The sequence below is a fragment of the Pseudoliparis swirei genome, chromosome 24 (genome assembly GCF_029220125.1).
Source record: "Pseudoliparis swirei isolate HS2019 ecotype Mariana Trench chromosome 24, NWPU_hadal_v1, whole genome shotgun sequence".
Lineage (NCBI taxonomy): Eukaryota > Metazoa > Chordata > Actinopteri > Perciformes > Liparidae > Pseudoliparis > Pseudoliparis swirei.
Genome location: NC_079411.1, coordinates 3,478,067 through 3,496,556, shown reverse-complemented (window position 1 = coordinate 3,496,556; position 18,490 = coordinate 3,478,067). Strand labels below are relative to the sequence as shown.

Below are 18,490 nucleotides of genomic sequence, written 5' to 3'. Positions count from 1 at the left end.
TTTATCTTAATACAAAGAAAGAGAGAGAGAACAACTTCCATGCTGTATAAACTATGTTCTCAATGTTCGATTCAATAAAGCTTTGTTATGTAATTGTATTCAGCAGCTCGTCAGGCCAACAGATGCGCAGTGCAAAGGCTTAAACACTTTACGTGGGATTGGTGACAAACTAAACGAAACAATCTAAAACAGGCATAAGCAGCTTGAGACTGGAGACACATATTTGATGACTTTAGCATTTTGGACTTGACTTGGTACTTCTCAGTCTTGACTTTAGACGTGACTTTTGTCTTGTCTGTCATGATTCTGAATTGTCTTGGGATTTGACTTGAATCTTGTCAGTCTTTACTTTGGACTTGACTCAGTATTTGACTTTGGACTTGAATGTCTTTGATTGGGACTTGACTTTGGACTTGTCAGCCATGATTTTTGAATTGTCTTGGGACTCTGACTTGAAGTGCAAGACTTTGGACGTGACTCCAAAGACTTGTGACTTGACTCCAAAGACTTGTGACTTGACTGCAAAGACTTGGGACGTGACTCCAAAGACTTGTGACTCGACTGCAAAGACTTGTGACTTGACTCCAAAGACTTGTGACTTGACTGCAAAGACTTGTGACGTGACTCCAAATACTTGTGACTTGACTCAAAAGACTTGTGACTTGACTGAAAAGACTTGGGACTTGACTCCAAAGACTTGTGACTTGACTCCAAAGACTTGTGACTTGACTCCAAAGACTTGGGACTTGACTCCAAAGACGTGTGATTTGACTCCAATGTGTTGGGACTTGACTCCAAAGACTTGTGACTTGAGTTCAAAGACTTGTGACTTGACTCCAAAGACTTGTGACTTGACTCCAAAGACTTGGGACTTGACTCCAAAGACTTGGGACTTGACTGCAAAGACTTGGGACTTGAGTTCAAAGACTTGTGACTTGACTCCAAAGACTTGTGACTTGACTCCAAAGACTTGTGACTTGACTCCAAAGACTTGTGACTTGACTCCAAAGACTTGGGACTTGACTCCAAAGACGTGTGATTTGACTCCAATGTGTTGGGACTTGACTCCAAAGACTTGTGACTTGAGTTCAAAGACTTGTGACTTGACTCCAAAGACTTGTGACTTGACTCCAAAGACTTGGGACTTGACTGCAAAGACTTGGGACTTGAGTTCAAAGACTTGTGACTTGACTCCAAAGACTTGTGACTTGACTCCAAAGACTTGTGACTTGACTGCAGAGACGTGTGACTTGACTGCAGAAACGTGTGACTTGACTGAAGAGACTTGTGACTTGACTCCTAAGACTTGTGACTTGACTCCAAAGACTTGTGACTTGACTCCAAAGACTTGTGACTTGACTGCAAAGAGACTCACTGGTGACCAGCCAAACAAAGACCTGGTTGTCTGAAGGTGAAAGGAAGGCGTTGTGTCCTCAGGAGGTCTCCTCTGGGGGGATTGTGCCCAAGTCCCAGGGAGTCCCTGTCAGACCAGCAGTACCAGCAGATGGCGCTGGACACGCTGGAGGAGCTGGACTGGTGCTTGGACCAGCTGGAGACCATTCAGACACATCGCTCCGTCAGTGAAATGGCCTCCACCAAGGTGAGCAGAACCAACCAACACAAACATATATATAAATCCTAGCTAAAAATATTTGGCTCAGTTAATATATAATGTCACAACGTTTGAATAACAAAATATCAGGTAGCATTCCTCGCCTATTTCTTTGAGGATCTGCCCATCTTTAATGTCAGATTGTTTACGCTAATTTATCTGCCGTGTTTGTTGATCTGCATTCTGAAATATGTGACCCAGAGAACCATTAAACCTAGAGAACCAGAACCCAGAGAACCATTGAACCCAGAGAACAAGAACCCAGAGAACCATTGAACCTAGAGAACCAGAACCCAGAGAACCATTGAACCCAGAGAACAAGAACCCAGAGAACCATTGAACCCAGAGAACAAGAACCCAGAGAACCATTGAATCCAGAGAACAAGAACCCAGAGAACAAGAACCTAGAGAACCAGAACCCAGAGAACCAGAACCCAGAGAACCAGAACCCAGAGAATCATTGAACCCAGAGAACCATTGAACCTAGATAACCAGAACCCAGAGAACCAGAACCCAGAGAACCAAACCCCATTGAACCATTGAACCCAGAGCCCAGAGAACCAGAACCCAGAGAATCATTGAACCCAGAGAACCAGAACCCAGAGAACCAAACCCCATTGAACCATTGAACCCAGAACCCAGAGAACCAGACCCCATTGAACCATTGAACCCAGAGAACCAGACCTCATTGAACCATTGAACCCAGAGAACCAGACCCCATTGAACCATTGAACCCAGAGAACCAGAACCCAGAGAACCAGACCCCATTGGACCATAGCTCTCCATGGCCTCATCCCTCTCGTTCTGCCCCAGTTCAAGAGGATGCTGAACAGGGAGCTGTCCCACCTGTCGGAGATGAGTCGCTCCGGGAACCAGGTGTCTGAATACATCTCCAGCACCTTCATGGGTGAGTGGGACCGGAGTCTTTATTTGTTTCTGGACCGCGTCCTATTCATGACCTCCGCCAAACAAACACTATAACTCCACCTGTGTGTGTGTGTGTCCATCAATCTGTAGACAAGCAGAACGAGGGGGAAATCCCGTCTCCGACCCTCAAAGAGAAATCCATGAGCCACATCAGCGGCGTGAGGAAGCTGTCTCACAGCTCCAGCCTCTCCAGCTCGTCCATGCCTCGCTTCGGCGTCAACACGGACCACGAGGACGAGCTCGCCAAGGTCAGACCCGGACCGCGAACGCGGGTTTAGGAGCGTTGCGTCTTTGCTCGTTTGTAGTTTCCCTCAGTAATTTTGGGCCGTGACTCGCAATTATTGTCATCATTGGATTCTCTGACTGCTAAAATGTGGAAAAAAATATATTGAAAAGCTGCCATAACAATTTATTAAACCTCAAGGTGAGTTATTCAGACGAATTATTTTGTTTTACAAACAGTCCGAACTATATATATATATATATATATATATATATATATATATATACATATACACGATTGGTTGTTGTTGCTGCTTTCTTCTCAGTTTATTCATGTCATTTCAACCATTTTCCCCAACATTTAATGACACTTAATGATTATCTTGCATGCGGCTGGTGATACCACAAAAGTCATGTGAGAATTCACAAGATCATCAAAAAAATAGCTATATATTTTTTTACTGAAAACTAAAATATACACAGTTATTGTAATGAATCCACAGAGGAGCACAGCGCTCAGTCTTGTCCCGAACTTCCTTCTCTCCACATATCTACAACCTGGAATCTCATATCTTAAAGGGTTCTGGGATTGTTTTATCTTTAGAAAAGAGAGAGAGGACATCTCTGATGGGGGGTGTGTGTGTGTGTGTGTGTGTGTGTGTGCGTTGTCTGACCAGGAGTTGGAGGATCTGGACAAATGGAGTTTCAACATCTTCAGAGTAGCAGAATTCTCCAACACCAGGCCTCTAAGCTGCGTCCTGTACACCATCTTCCAGGTACACAACATGAGTGTGTGCGTGTGTGTGTTGGTACAGGTGTGTGTGCGTGTGTGTGAACCTCCGTGTCCTCCCTCACCAGGAGCGAGAGCTGCTGAAGACGTTTTGTATCCCGGTCGACACCTTCGTCACCTACGTGATGACCCTGGAGGACCATTACCATGGAAACGTGCCGTACCACAACAGCCTCCATGCTGCGGATGTCACCCAGTCCATGCACGTCCTGCTGTCCACGCCGGCCCTTGATGTATGTTGACACACACACACACACACACATAATCATGTAACACAAGTCCAGCCCTCGCAAAAACACTTTCAATTCATGTTTGACCTTTTTTCGCGAAATTTTTCACCCCCAAAATTATGAAAATGGTTTAAACCAAATTTCATCTTTCAATAAGTCGACACAACAAAGCTTTTACAATCACTTCAGTCCTCTTGTGACCAACAAAAGGACGTATTTTATTAATAAAACGTGAAAAAACATGAAAAGAAACATGACAAAAAAGTATTGCAAATTTAAAAAAATGTAAATCTCGATTTTACTTACTCACTAAATAAACAGACAACTTAACATATTTTCTTTAGATACAAATGTAAAATAAGGGACGGGTGAATGTAGTTCTCTCCGTCTTCTCGTCCCTCCTCAGGCCGTCTTCACCGACCTCGAGATCCTCGCCGCTCTGTTCGCCGCGGCGATCCACGACGTGGACCACCCCGGGGTGTCCAACCTGTTCCTCATCAACACTAGTGAGCACGCACACACACACACACACACACAAACACACACACACACACACACGCAAAAAGGTATAACCCCGCCCCTCTCTTCCTCCCAGACTCCGAGCTGGCCCTCATGTATAACGACGAGTCGGTTCTGGAGAACCACCACCTCGCTGTGGGCTTCAAGCTGCTGCACCAGGAACACTGTGACATCTTCCAGAACCTCACCAAGCGGCAGCGCCAGAGCCTTCGCAAGCTCGTCATCGACATGGTTAGGACAGAAGTTTCCCGGCAGCTCGGGTTCTTTTGGGAACTCATTTCCTTTTCTTTCGGCTGTCGGTGCTCAAAACCTCAGAATCATTAAGATTGGTATTATTTTATGTGCTTAAAAAAAATATTTGTTATATTTGATCTCTTTTAGATGGTAGTTCATTTTGTTTCGGTCTGATTTTTTAAAATTCAGTTTGCCTAGAAGTCATAGTTTTGGTCTAACTTGACCGAGGCACGAAATAAATAATAAAAAGTCATTTTTCTTTAGAAAAAAGTTAGAATCTCAAAGTTTATTCCAATAAAATGCACGTCTGCTCGGCCACTGAATGATGTAACACGCCGGCGATTGAGCCGACGGGCCTCTGATCAAAGCTCCGTGGCATTTGCTTTATTACAAACTGGGTTTTCTCCAGTGAAAACTCACAGAAAAATGATTTGGATCCAAAAACATAGACGCGGAATCTCCATTTCTCGCCACGAGAGACAATGTGACCGCGACTTTGTTAAAAACCAAAATCCGATCTTATCGAATGTAGCTCGCTGCTTCTCATCATGACCGGCCCAAACGTTTTGGGCTTCCTTTCAGATTCAGTCTGAATTTCATCCAAATTATAAAAAGACTGCAATACCCATCTTTTTAAATAAGTGCTCTGTGTGCGGCAGCACTCGACGAAACAAAACAGTCTCTCGTCACACATCCTCCATTTGTTTCCTTCCATTAGCCAGATGAGGGCGGAGATAGTTTGGGTCTTTTATCGAGTGTCTCCGTGTGCAGGTGTTGGCCACCGACATGTCCAAGCACATGACCCTCCTGGCCGACCTGAAGACCATGGTGGAGACCAAGAAGGTGACCAGCTCCGGCGTGCTGCTGCTGGACAACTACACGGAGCGCATACAGGTGACACACACACACACACACACACACACACACACTCCGGGGTGCTCCACGCAGACCACGCCTCTGTACTGGAGTGTCTGAACTCAATTAGATTCGATTAGATTATATAATCCTTTATTAGTCCCACAGGAAAATTCAGGATCACAGCAGCGGGTGCACATTAGAGCATGAATAAAAGATAAAAAATAAAACAAAAAACACAATAACAATACTAAAATACTAAATATACAGAGGAAACAAACTATATACACAAGGCAGTGACCAAAGTGAATCTCCAGCAGGTTAAAGCGTCCAGGAAAATAAAGTGCTGAGTGTGCCAAGATCTCCAGCGTGTGCGTGTGTGTGTGTGTGTAGATCATCCATCTAATGTGTGTGTGTGTGTGTAGGTGCTGAGGAACATGGTGCACTGTGCCGACCTGAGCAACCCCACCAAGGCGCTGCCGCTGTACAGGCAGTGGACGGAGAGGATCATGGAGGAGTTCTTCCGGCAGGGCGACAAGGAGCGAGAGAAAGGGATGGAGCTCAGCGCCATGTGCGACAAGCACACCGCCTCCGTGGAGAAGAGCCAGGTGACGCTTTGATTTCGGACGCGTTGCATACACAGTACGATAGTTTACATCATCCGAACTTCACTTTGGATTATAAAAAATAAAAAATAAAAAATCTAATAGAAGTTATGTGAACAGAATAAACCACATAATCAAATTACAGCATCGTCAACAATATCTAAAAATAGAAAACACGAAAATCCAAGTGTAAAAACGACAATTTGTCCCTTAGAGACCACAAATTGTCATGTTTTACTTGGATGGATAGAACAAAAGATATGATGTGAACACATTCTGTCTCTTTCTGTAGTTATGCTAAGCTAACTAGCGACAGGGTTGTAGCTTTAGATACGATTTTACTTTATTCATCCCCAGGGGGAAATTTCGTGCATTTTTTTTTTTTTACAAATATACAATAAAAATAACATAGCATATTCCATTTAAGAATTTAAAAAATGAAAGTAAATGGAAATGTAAAAAAATTAAATAAAATGAAAGTGTTCACAGTGTATCTAAACTTTAGATACACGGTATACACTTAAATTTACTTTTTAAACATTCTTTTCCAATAAACCGCTGTCACTTTACACTTTAGTTACTAAAGTTTAGTTACTTTTTTAAATGTAAACAAATAAAATGAAAGTGTATACAGCGTATCTAAACTTTAGATACACGGTATACACTTTAATTTTACTTTTTAAACATTCTTTTCCAATAAACCACTGTCACTTTACACTTTAGTTACTAAAGTTTAGTTACTTTTTTAAATGTAAACAAATTAAATGAAAGTGTATACAGCGTATCTAAAGTGTAGATACACTGTATACACTTTCATTTTTATTTGTTTACATTGTTTTTCAATAAAACACTGTCACTTTATACTTTAGTTACTAAAGTGAGAGTGGTTTATTGAAAAAGAATTCTAAAAAATATAAAAATATAAACCACTGTCATTTTATACTTTAGTTAGTAAAGTATAAAATGACAGTGGTTTATTGATGTTCAATTTGAGGATTTCACATTCAACCACACACAGACACGAGGGTGGCATCACGTCTTCTTCTCGAAACCGGCTCACTCCCGTAAACGTCCAATCATGTTCTTGAACGCCGCCGGTTCTCGCGGTTCTCAGGTGCGACCGACTCCCCTCTCTCTCCTCCAGGTGGGCTTCATCGACTACATCGTCCACCCGCTGTGGGAGACGTGGGCCGACCTGGTGCACCCGGACGCCCAGGAGCTGCTGGACACGCTGGAGGAGAACAGGGAGTGGTACCTGAACGCCATGCCACAGTCGCCCTCGCCGCCGCCCGACCGACACCTGCAGCACGACCGCTTCCAGTTCGAGCTCACGCTGGAGGACCTGGAGCACAACAACCACAACCACCTGAGGAGCAACGGCCCCGGTAACCACGGCGACGCACGCCGGCCGCACGGCCGCGGAGAAACCGGGAACGAAGACGAGGAGAACCACAACGGCGTCCGAGATGAGGAGGAAGAGGAGGAGGAGACTGGAGAGGGTGAAGAAGAAGAGAAGGAGGGGACTGGAGAAAGAGCAGGTGACGAAGAGGAGGAGACTGGAGAAAAAGAGGGTGAAGAAGAAGAGAAGGAGCAAGAAGAGGAGACTGGAGACCAAGCAGGTGAAGAAGAGGAGGAGGAGGAAGAGGAAACTGGAGAAAGGGAGGGTGAAGAACAGGAGGCAGAAGAAGTAGAAGACCGTGAAGGAAAGACGGATGAAGTGAACGATGCAGCGGAGGGCGAGGAGACCGAAGAAGAGGAGGAAGTGAATGAGCAACTTCAGGAAGGAGATCAAGAGCAGGAAGAGGAGGAGAGCAAGGATGGTGCAGAAAATGAGGAGGCGAAGAATGAGGAAGGTGAAGGTGAGGACACTTTGGAAAAGGGTAGAAGGGGAATTAGAGGGAGGAGGGGAAGTCGAAAATGAGGAGGCAGAAGTGGAGGAAAAAGAGGAGGGTGAGGAAGAAGAGGTCGGAGAAACGGAGGACAAAGGAGAGTTGGAAGAAGCAGAAGAGGAAGAGGAGGCGACGCCGGCGGTGGAAGATGAAGACGAGCAACTAGACGAAGAGGAATGTTAGTTGGGACGTAAAGAAAACCTGAACCGGGTCAGAGAAATAAAAAAAGGTTAACGGGACTTTTGATTTTTTTAAAGCACGTGAAAGGAGCCAGAAAGGCTTCGACCTTCGAGGAAGAGGAGGGTGAGGACGAGGAGGAGCTCAAGACGCACCTGTCCTCTGGCTCTCAGCCCGACGGCTCACGGACGACACCGGGGCCGAACGTTACGGCGTCTCACTCCACCGAGAGAGAGAGAGAGAGAGAGAGAGAGAGAGAGAGAGAGAGACAGAGAGGGAAGGAAGGAAGGAGGGAGAGAGAGAGAGAGAGAGAAAGACTCTTTCCTCGCATCTTCATCACCGTGTATCTGGACATCCATCACTGCCGCGTGGGACAAAAAAAGGAGGATAATAAAAATGCGTGTGTGGGGGAGGGGTGAGAGAGAGGGGGGAGGGGTGAGAGAGGAGGGGGAACTGTTTTATCGACCTTTTGTAGCTCCTGGAAATGGGAAGAAAGATTTTTTTTTTTTTAAACCCTGAAATGCACACGTGTGGATTTAAAGTGTGACGTCATGGACCGCCGTCGTCTCTCTGTCCCCGACTTGTTTGTCAGGAACACGACGACCAACAGCTGTGACGATGACGTCAACGAGAGAGAGAGAGAGAAAAGAAGTCTGGAACATGTCTGTCCTCTTATATTTACTACAAGAAACGAGAACAGCGCCGGGCTCTGGTCCAGGATCAGTTTGACCTCCTCACATACAACATGAAAGCAACAAAAAAAAGGGCGACTCAAAAGGCTGACCTGTCGTCTGTGTCGATGTCTGTTCATGTTTTTTAAAATAATTAATAATATTCATAACAATAATAATAATAATAAAAAACAGCGAGTATTCACCCCATCACGACAGCTTCACCGCGACCGGGCCGTGAGTTTGATTCCCGGGTGGATCGGGGCCAAACTGACCCAGGACCAGGCCCATGGCCCGGGAGGCGGCGGCGTGTCGGGGCCCGGGTGCTCGGCTGTGACGGTCTTCCACAAAAACAAAAAACAGCCTTTTTGTTCTTTCTTTTTGTTTTTGTAAAAAAAAAAAATGAAATTTGGCACTTTATCTAACACCCCTGTTATATATGTGTACATAATAAACATGTATTTTAATCTGCTGATGTCATAATAAATATGATAAATGAAGGTGATGGGTTGGTGTTTTCAGGCTCTTTTGATACTTTTGATATTTCTGCTTTATGGGTCTGTAATTTACTTATAGATTCATAAGTGCTTGTTTTTCCAGCATGACAAGGTCAGACTGGAGTATATTAAAAAACAATGCAATAAAGTACAAGTATAGTATTTCATAAAGGCTACAAATACATAGTGTAGTGTGTCATTAAAGTCATGAAAGTATGTTAAAAACATCATTAAAAGGTCATAGTAAAAACAAAAGTCATCAAAGTTAAAGTATTCTAGAAAGAAATCAATAGAAGTTGAAAAATGTCAAACAAAAGTCAGAATGTCATAAGATTTCTTTTTAATTATATTCTACTGTCGAAAAAAGTCAGTGTAGAAGTAAAAAAAGTTATTGTATGACAAAAGATAAAAGATAGCTAAATCAAATTTGTCCAAAAGAATAATGAATAATAATAGTATACTATGTAGAAAAAGAAAAATCTAATTTGAGACTTTAGTATGTCTAAAAAAAAATATATATCACCGGAATGTGTCATCAGTTTTTCTAGATGGGAAGTTTAATACAAAAATAGTTGTAATATTGATGGGTCAGAGACTTCTGGGTGATCAGATTACCATAAAAACGTTATCTTGTTTTAGGACAGAGTCTGATCTTTGCACCGCGTTACAGACAGGATGTGTTTATTGAGAACCGGCAGACGAGCATTTAAAGAGACAGTCACGTTGGCTTCAAGTCATTCAGTTGGTATTCACTCCTCATTGAACGTGTTCGACAGGAACACCGACTTGTTTTGCTCCGGGCTCAGAATGATAAAACGTCTCAGTTTGACAGCCGGTGAGGAAACACTGAACCAATGAAATGAACTCTTTAGCCTTCAGCGTGTCCCACAAACAAACTTAAGAAGACAAAACAAACAAAACGAAGAAAACAGAACAAACAAAAGATCTTCACAACTTTGACAACGTTCATCAAGCTGCAAAAAATACTTATAAAAAATTAAAATACTGATCCTGATACTTGATGCCATGTCAACTCTCACGGGAACTTATTTGACAAACTAAATCTCTTGCAACCAGAATAATCTGGTCAATATAAATATTATTATAATTCAGTCTTTCTCGATTTGCTCGATGTTTTTTTCCCCGATTTGTTGAGTCGTTTGCTCATGTTTGAAGTTGCATAACTTAAATATATATATATATTTTAAACTGTCCATAATGTGACGTCAGTGCGATGACATCGTTAACTTTTTCACTTGATCAAATCCAGAAAATCTCCTGCAACTACAAAGTTACATCTTACATCTTTTAAAAAAGGCACTGGAATTGTTAAATTGTTTACGTCACAAATGCTCAAGCGTAAATAAATACCTATTTTTTTAATGTGCAGACATATACGCAGCCACACGTCAGCACGCACGCACGCACACACACACACACACACACACACGGGAGAACAAACCGTGATGGAACAACAGGCAGGAGGAAAACCTGAGGAACATGTGATCTAAAGAGTAATATCTCTGAGGTGTTATCATCGACGCATCAGGAAACACGATATCTTACATTTCCTAAAATACAGCTTTGATATGTGTCCGTTCGGCTGGTCACACGCTTCCCACCTCTTTCTTCACCTTCCTCTCAGAGTTTTTTCTGACTTATTATTATTTTAGTATTTTTGTCCATAAAGTTCTTTCAGCGGCCGATCAAAGAGGTCCAGTCGGGGAAGTCGTCCACCTCTCCGCTCTTGCTCAGCTGGCGGTCTCCGTGCGTCAGCGTCAGCTTGTAGCACAGACGCAGACGCAGCTGCAGGAACAACATGTGAGATGCACATGTGACTTTATTATGACGTAAGTACACTCTGACTTTTTATGATGATCCCGAGCTACCCAGCAGAAATTAAAATCATCTCCTCGCTGCAACATTACATTTAACGAATACAAAATTATGTCATAGAGTACTTCTTCCACCACTGATGCTAAATTAACAGAATACAACACAAACACACTGTCTCCTATGTACAGTAGGTTTGCTGTAGTGTGAGTAACAGTGAAGTGACAGCAAGAGGTGACTCAGACTCACTCTCTGAGGATTAGCCAATAGGAGGATCTGGGAGATGGCGGGCGGAGGCAGCAGAGGGTTGTAGGGGCGGAGCTCCGTCCCCGAGGCGGGCTGGAGCTTCACCAACATGGTCTGCAGGACGAGGAATCAGGTGGACTTTAAATGGATGTTCAACTCATTCGAGAGGAAACACATCGTTGAATGACGAAAAGGAACAATGACAAAATGTGAAAACAAATGGTGAAATGAAGTTTGGTTAATCTGAAGTGTCTCCAGGGGGCGCCAGTAACCCGATGAACAGTCAGTGTGAAGGTACAGAGGTACCAGCGGCTCACAACCAAACAGGTACTCACATGTCATGGATTATATATACAAGGATTTTGCATTTATATATATATATATATATATATATCTTAATAAATATACATATATATATCTTAACATATAAATAGATATATTAATATATATCTATTTATATCTATTCATATTTATATATATATTTATTTATTCCTATATATATTAATACATGTATTAAAATATTAATGTATATATATATTAATATATATAAATACATATTAATATATATACATTTATATATATATATAAATGCATATATATATATTAATATATATATATATTAATATATAAATAATATATGAATAAATATGTATATATATATATATAAATGCTAAATCCTTGTTTGTAAAAACCTAAAGCTTATTCTGATCAATCATTAACATTTTAAACATGTCAGTGCAGCAGGAGTCCAATCCGTGCTAATTCTTCAAAATGAAAACATCAAAGTTCTCAAAAAATCAAACTTGTGAGATAGATGAGAGATTCTGAATATCATGTTCATGTTTTTTCACCTTTGGAACCGCAGCCTGGAACAGGAAGTCCTGCACGTGGAGGGCGGACGCGTTCACGGCGGAGACGACGACCACAGCGACGCCCGGATGACCCGGAGGAGAGTCTCTGGCAAAATGCAGAGAGACGTGGACGCCGCCATGATCGGTCACTGTGATCGGCTCAAAACTACCTGAAGAAGAAGAAGAAGAAGAACAAGAAGAAGAAGAAGAAGAATAACAAGAACAACCCGAAGAAGAAAAACAAGAACCAGAACAACCAGAACAAGAACAACAACAACAAGAATAAGAAAAACAAGAACCAGAACAACAATAACAACAACAACAAGAATAAGACAAACAAGAACCAGAGCAATAACAAGAACCAGAACAACAATAACAACAAGAAGAACCAGAACAACAAAACAAGAATAACAAGAAAAAGAACAACAACAACAAGAATAAGAAAAACAAGAACCAGAAGAACCAGAGCAATAACAAGAACCAGAACAACAATAACAACAAGAAAAACAACAAGAAGAACCAGGAGAAAAAAAACAAGAACCAGAAGAAGAAGAAGAACCAGAAGAAGAACCAGAAGAAGAACCAGAAGAAGAGGAAGAAGAACCGGAAGAACAAGAAGAAGAACCAGAAGAAGAAGAAGAAGAAGAACAAGAAGAAGAAGAAGAAGAACCAGAAGAAGAAGAAGGCATTTAGCCAGACTCTCCAGTGTGATGTGATAAACGCGGCGTGGAGGAAGCGTGAGGCACAACGCTTCCTGTTCCTCCAGGTGAACATACTGGATTTGATGGTTTCCATGGGAACGAAGACGTCTTTCAGGAGCCGAGGGCTGAGCGAGTTCTCCTTCACCGGACATCCAGACGGTTCTCCCAGTGGGTTCTGCGGCTCTGCGGTGAACTGTTGGTTGTGAGGGAGTGACCTGAGAGAATCAACACTCGCTTTAGAAACAAGGAACGCCAATAAAACCGGAGAACAAGATTATAACAATAATAATAATAACACGACACGTAAAAACACCAACCGAGAAACTAAAATCACATGAACAAATCTATTCTCCTTTCATAAACGCACAAACAACGCGAGGAGGAAATGTCGGAGCATCTGCAGCTGAACAATAAACTCCAGCCTCCAAGATCAGAGCAGAAGAAAAGCAGCTCAGTAAACATGATGAGAAACGTCGTGTTTAAAAAAAAAAAAAAAAAAAGAACTTAATGAAAATTGAATTGAGAGGAATGTGAGTCACATGGTACCGATACAAGCTGGTAACCTTGTTACACTCTACTGCTTTGCTATTACAACGTTATAGACTGTGAATCTCTTTTTAAATGGCATACATTACCCCCCCCCCCCCTCTTACCAAATGCTGGTCCCATTAGACGACGCTTCGCTCCCCCCACATCCACGAGCTCTCAGCACAACTCCCCTCCCTCCGTTCTGCATCTGAACGTCTCCATTGAGCTGAAGATAAAATGCCGTGAAACAATCTCCCAAAAGAAAGAAACAAAAAATCCCTCAATAAATATCAAACATTGTTTAAACTTCACAGGACAAAGCCTCACCTGCAGCAGGTCTTCATAATACGACCTCGTGGTCTCTGGGGTCTGTTTTGAGTCCAGAATATCGAACGCTGTGGTCACAGGACGGAACATCATTAGATTACGAGTCACCGCCGAGAGAGAGAGAGAGAGAGAGAGAACATCTGTACGAAGCCTACCTAATTCATTTAGGTCCCGTTCAGCCGCTGGGTGGAAGGTACTTTCCAGGAGCGAGGACAACATGGCCGAGGAGGACTCAGAGGACGGAGGCGGGTCAGAGTCCATGGCCGACAGGTCGATGAGGCGGTAGCTTTTGATCTCTCTGGGACTCTCCGGAGCTGCAGGGGACCAGAAGGAGCCGACTCAAAAACACGGCTTGGAGAACCAGAACACAAGAAGGAGAGAAGACCGGCGGACAAACGCGAGGCCTGCACTCTTACCCTCCTTCCTGTCCTCGCTTCCTCCGTCACTTCCTCTCTTCCCCTCTCGGTGTTTGTAGGCGTTGACGATCCGCGTCAGCTCGTCGTTCGCCGCCAGGATCTGCGCCAGAGCCGCGTCCTCGTCCATCGTGTCGCTGGCCAGGCGGAACAAGCTGGGCCTCAGGCGGTCGCAGCGCTCGTACAGGGCCTGCAGGAAGAGGGGGAAGAGGAGGAAGAGGGGGAAGAGGGGGAAGAGGGGGAAGAAGGGGAAGGCTCCAATGTTGAGTTACACCTCCGCAAAAAAAGACGACGGTCCATTTGATCATTGTTTACTTGAGTGTAGAAATATTGTACATGAGAAAATGTCTCTCATATTATATCAAAAATCCTCTTATTTTGAAACCTTCAAAATAAAAGCTCAGGATTTTTTTTTTCAATTTCTCAAAGAAAAGGCGATCGTGCGTCTTTCAAGACGTCAGGGGTCATTTTAAAATGACGTGGCGGCCGAATTCGGCCCGCGGGCCTTATGTTTGACGCCTGCGCTCTCTAGACACTCCACGTTACACTCTGGCTTTCTGCGGTCGGCCTTGAACCGGCCGTCCGATTGGTCGTCGCTCTGTAAAAAAAAAAGAAGTCCGCCGTGCCTTTGCGTCGTCGCTCGGCTGCAACGAGGTTCCGGCGACGGTGTGCCGGTCCAGAAGCTGCCGGAGCTGCTCGGTGCTGCTCTCCACCTCCTTCAGCATCGATTCGCGCTTCGACACTTTCTCTGCCTTCTCCTGCTCCTGAAACACACACACACACACACACATGAAGCAATGAATATCATAGAATCACAGCTCCACCCAGCGCCGCTCACCTCTCTGATGGTGCTCTTTATGAGTCGGTTGGCGGCCTCCAGGTCTTCGGGACAGGTGCTTTTCAGTAACCTGGCTAACAGCTGATGACGACACAGAGGTGGATTTGAGCAGGATGAAAACTTTATGCGTCTTTAGCGACTTTTACACGAAACACTCACCGTGGCCTTGTCCTCCTGGTCAAAAACAGAGTCCGTGGTTCTCTGCGTTGGCGGCGCCGTTATAACCGCGTCTGGCAGTTTGGGATCCTTCTTCACGATACCTGAAATAACAACCCGACGGGGGTGGTGACGATGACGATGATGATGAAGTGTTGCCGTCAGTTTTGAGAGTTTATATGTGTGTGTGTGTGTGATGCATCCAGACCTTGTTTCTTGAGCATGCGGTATGCCTCCTGGATCTTGGGTTCGTCTTTGAGCCACAGAGTCCAGCCGTAGAGGACCTCCGTCACTCGGTCTTTGACTTTCTGAGGAGTCCACTCCCCAAAGTACTGAACGGAGAAGGTCAACCAGGTGAGTCACGTCACTTTTACCCTCTTTTATTAGTTTTTACCTCTTCTATTAGTGTTTAACTCGGAAAGCTTTCATTCACGTGTATTTATATTGTTGTAGCTTAGTAGATGACGTGTTTATGTACATTACGTTTTCAACTGGAAGAGCTCAGTGTGGCTTTTTAAGAGATTTAAAAGTTTTTAATTTATTTTGTATGAATTCACCTGATGAAGATCTCAGGGCCAAAATGATGTTAATAATTTGAGTAGAACTTACCCATTTTTTTTCCCCCCGACTTTTATTTTGATTTAAAACTGCTGTTTTGATCTTCAGATTAGCATTTCCTCTGTTTTCTTAAAAATGTCTAACATTTTTTAAATTTTAAATTGCATCTTGAAACGATTTTATCCGGATTTTATTTTTTTATATTACCGAGTGGATTAATCCGTTGAGCTCTTTAGCTCCCTTCCTACCTTCGGCGTGAGGAGTTTGAGGAGCTCGTTGAGAAAGCGATACTTGGTGGCCTCGCCGTGGAACCTCTTCCCGCAGTTGTTCATACACGCCTCGAGAACCTGGGAGGCACCGAGCCGTGATCGACAAGAGAGAAAGAGAGAGAGAGAGAGAGAGAGAGAGAACCGATTTGATACTGCAAGTTTCAGGTTTAACCACCTTTTAAATGGCGCATGAACCTTTCGAGAAGCTTCCCTAAGTTGCGTTTATAAAATGAAACTGCAGCTCTCTTTAAATACGCCACAACAAACCGTGTTAAAAAATTTCCAATTAACTCCCCCGTGTCACTCGGGGGGCCACGTGAGGATATTTTGTCACAGATATTCTTCACCGTCCGGGTCAGAACAAAGACATTTATTTGTCGATGAATGGCCTTTTGTAGAACGCTATGACAAACACCGCGTTAGCTCCATAACAAATTGCATTAAATACAAAGAGACGTACACTGCGTGTCAGCACGGGTACTAAACTATTAACATGCTACTTAGTTGCAACTCGTAAAATGTATCGTTTGAATTTAAAAAGTTGCAGATGAAAGGGAGTCATGCGTGTCCTCCATGTCGAGACGAAGAAGCGGATGACTTACCGTGAGCGCCTGCAGCGCCTCTTTCTCCTGTGGAGACTGGATCTTATGGGTGAGAAGACGAATGGCGACCTGCGGCCTGAAAATACAAAGTTTACATTTAAGGTCACATTTAAAAAAAATCTCCGGAAGAGGAATATTTATAATGTCCGTGCACGGCAATGCTCGATTTAAAAGCTAAAAGGAACGGATGAAAACCTAAGAAACGTTTTTACTTTTACATTCAACCTTGCTTTGAATAGACGTATTATTAGTTGGAATGCTTCAGCAGTCCAACTATTGTTCTTGTCTTCTATATTAAACTTCTTTTTTAAATTATTATATTTCTTCTTATGTTCAGCTTTAAAAGAAATATATTTCAGCTAATTTCAGACATTTTCATTTCATATTTCAGCCACTTTCAAACATTTTCAGCAATTTAGCTTTTATTTTTCAGCTTCAAGCTTTCAGATGTTAGAATTCCAACGCATTTTCAGCAGGAAATGCATTTTCTAGTTAAAAATAAGAGAAGAGTCAAAAGGTGAGTCCCCCCTCCCCCTCCACTCCCTCTCCTGTATGATGGTGTAACCGAGAGGCCGTTTCTGCAACATGGACGTGAAGCAACTGCCACAATTGCGATAAAGTAACTTCCAGAAGCAAACAGCCTCCTCCAGAAGACTTCCGCTCGCGGTTCGAAGCCGACGAGACGATCCGGGGGGAATCTACGCTGCGGCGTGCGAGCGACGACACACGAAGCAGGTAAACGGCGAGGAGCAGACTGTGTTCGGTTTACCCGTCGGTCTCTTGGTCAACCAGCTGGCAGAAGCCCTGGATGCAGTCCCACCTGTCCTCCTGATTGTTTGGGTCTGTGGCCCGGTCTGAAAGCGCAGAGAAACGGGTCAAACATGTATATTTACAGGAATGTCATCATGTGCCTAAATTGGATTAAATACTTGGAAATATTCGAAAAACAATTATACAATTTAATGAGGAAGTGAAAATAAAAGGAGGACGACACAGGAAACAGGGTACTTTCACTATTTTAATATACACAATTTTACTTTCATGGGTCTGTTGAATGGAGTTTTTGTACTTTACTTTTAAGATTCAGATGTTGCATTGTTTATAATAAATAGTGCCATTTTGAAGTAAAATTGTATTGCATCTCTCATGGTGAGTCACATAGTAAACAAATAATTTTGACAATATCTATAAAGCTTAAAAAGGCAAACAGGACATCAAATTTGATCTAATCAGGAAGAGAATGTAATACCAGTATTCCCAGTACTTTCCATATGTAAGTACATGTTACTGTCTAAACTCGTTAAATTTCCAGTATATGTTTAAATGTTGTGTATTTCTTAATGGTAGCATTGCTAATTATGCTAAAATAAAACATCTGGAAACTTTATTCAGCTAAAGAACGTCCACGAATGTTCAAGCACAATGCGCGTGCACGGGAGCGCGCAGACACAACACAGCGCGCGTGGTTTTACCAACTTCCTGTTCAAACCGATACTGCTCCGCGTGCACAAATAACGTTTAAAGTTGTTTTTTTTATAGTAAAAAAATATATTATAATAAAAATAAAACGGCACATTCAATAATAAAACAATTACAACGTTAAATATTGTAATTTAGTCAAACTTGACGGCGCTAGCCGACCGTTAGTGTGACGTTAAGCGCGCGACCGGAGCGTCAGTTGAGGTTATATGTTAGCTTAAAAAGAGAGAAAAAAGGAATTTAAAAAAGCGACAAGAAACCAAACTCTTCCGTGTAGACTTACTGAGCCACGACTCGAAGGTCGCCTCGCTGGCAGCGGTCGCCATTGCCGTCCGTCTCCTGCGGGGTCCAGAGCAGTTCAGCGAGCCGGACTGTGCGCGTCTCCTCCGGGGGAGCGGAGGTGTGGAGCTGCGGGCTGCGCCGCGGCATGTGACACTCACGCCCCGTCACCCTCCTGACAC

General features: G+C 43.3%; 2 protein-coding genes across 2 annotated transcripts; one reads left to right on the top strand and one right to left on the bottom strand.

Annotated features, from left to right (window-relative positions):
* Positions 1-969: 969 nt before the first annotated feature.
* Positions 970-9,231, top strand: LOC130190158 (cAMP-specific 3',5'-cyclic phosphodiesterase 4C-like). Its single transcript, XM_056409432.1, has 10 exons — positions 970-1,600; positions 2,426-2,519; positions 2,630-2,787; positions 3,439-3,537; positions 3,620-3,784; positions 4,188-4,287; positions 4,377-4,531; positions 5,306-5,428; positions 5,815-5,997; positions 7,139-9,231. Exons 1-10 carry the CDS (start codon positions 1,505-1,507, stop codon positions 7,913-7,915), a joined length of 1,950 nt encoding a protein of 649 aa, XP_056265407.1. The 5' UTR covers positions 970-1,504; the 3' UTR covers positions 7,916-9,231.
* A 532-nt stretch (positions 9,232-9,763) lies between these two features.
* LOC130190159 (ADP-ribosylation factor-binding protein GGA3-like) lies at positions 9,764-18,436 on the bottom strand. The gene is made up of 16 exons (XM_056409433.1): positions 18,313-18,436; positions 17,320-17,404; positions 16,551-16,626; positions 15,928-16,026; positions 15,330-15,453; positions 15,125-15,225; positions 14,966-15,046; positions 14,754-14,891; positions 14,131-14,317; positions 13,870-14,028; positions 13,715-13,782; positions 13,513-13,613; positions 12,935-13,074; positions 12,159-12,328; positions 11,311-11,421; positions 9,764-11,034 (listed from the first exon to the last, which is right to left on the bottom strand). Exons 1-16 carry the CDS (start codon positions 18,353-18,355, stop codon positions 10,924-10,926), a joined length of 1,794 nt encoding a protein of 597 aa, XP_056265408.1. The 5' UTR covers positions 18,356-18,436; the 3' UTR covers positions 9,764-10,923.
* Between the last annotated feature and the right edge of the window lie 54 nt (positions 18,437-18,490).

Coding starts and splice junctions, on each gene's coding strand:
- LOC130190158 (XM_056409432.1), top strand. CDS start 1,505: ATGGCGCTGGACACGCTGGAGGAGCTGGACTGGTGCTTGGACCAGCTG. Junction 4,288..4,376: donor CCTGTTCCTCATCAACACTA/GTGAGCACGCAC, acceptor TCTTCCTCCCAG/ACTCCGAGCTGGCCCTCATG. Junction 5,998..7,138: donor CCTCCGTGGAGAAGAGCCAG/GTGACGCTTTGA, acceptor TCTCTCCTCCAG/GTGGGCTTCATCGACTACAT.
- LOC130190159 (XM_056409433.1), bottom strand. CDS start 18,355: ATGGCGACCGCTGCCAGCGAGGCGACCTTCGAGTCGTGGCTCA. Junction 16,627..17,319: donor GTTGACCAAGAGACCGACGG/GTAAACCGAACA, acceptor TTGTATTTTCAG/GCCGCAGGTCGCCATTCGTC. Junction 15,226..15,329: donor CCGCATGCTCAAGAAACAAG/GTCTGGATGCAT, acceptor TTGTTATTTCAG/GTATCGTGAAGAAGGATCCC.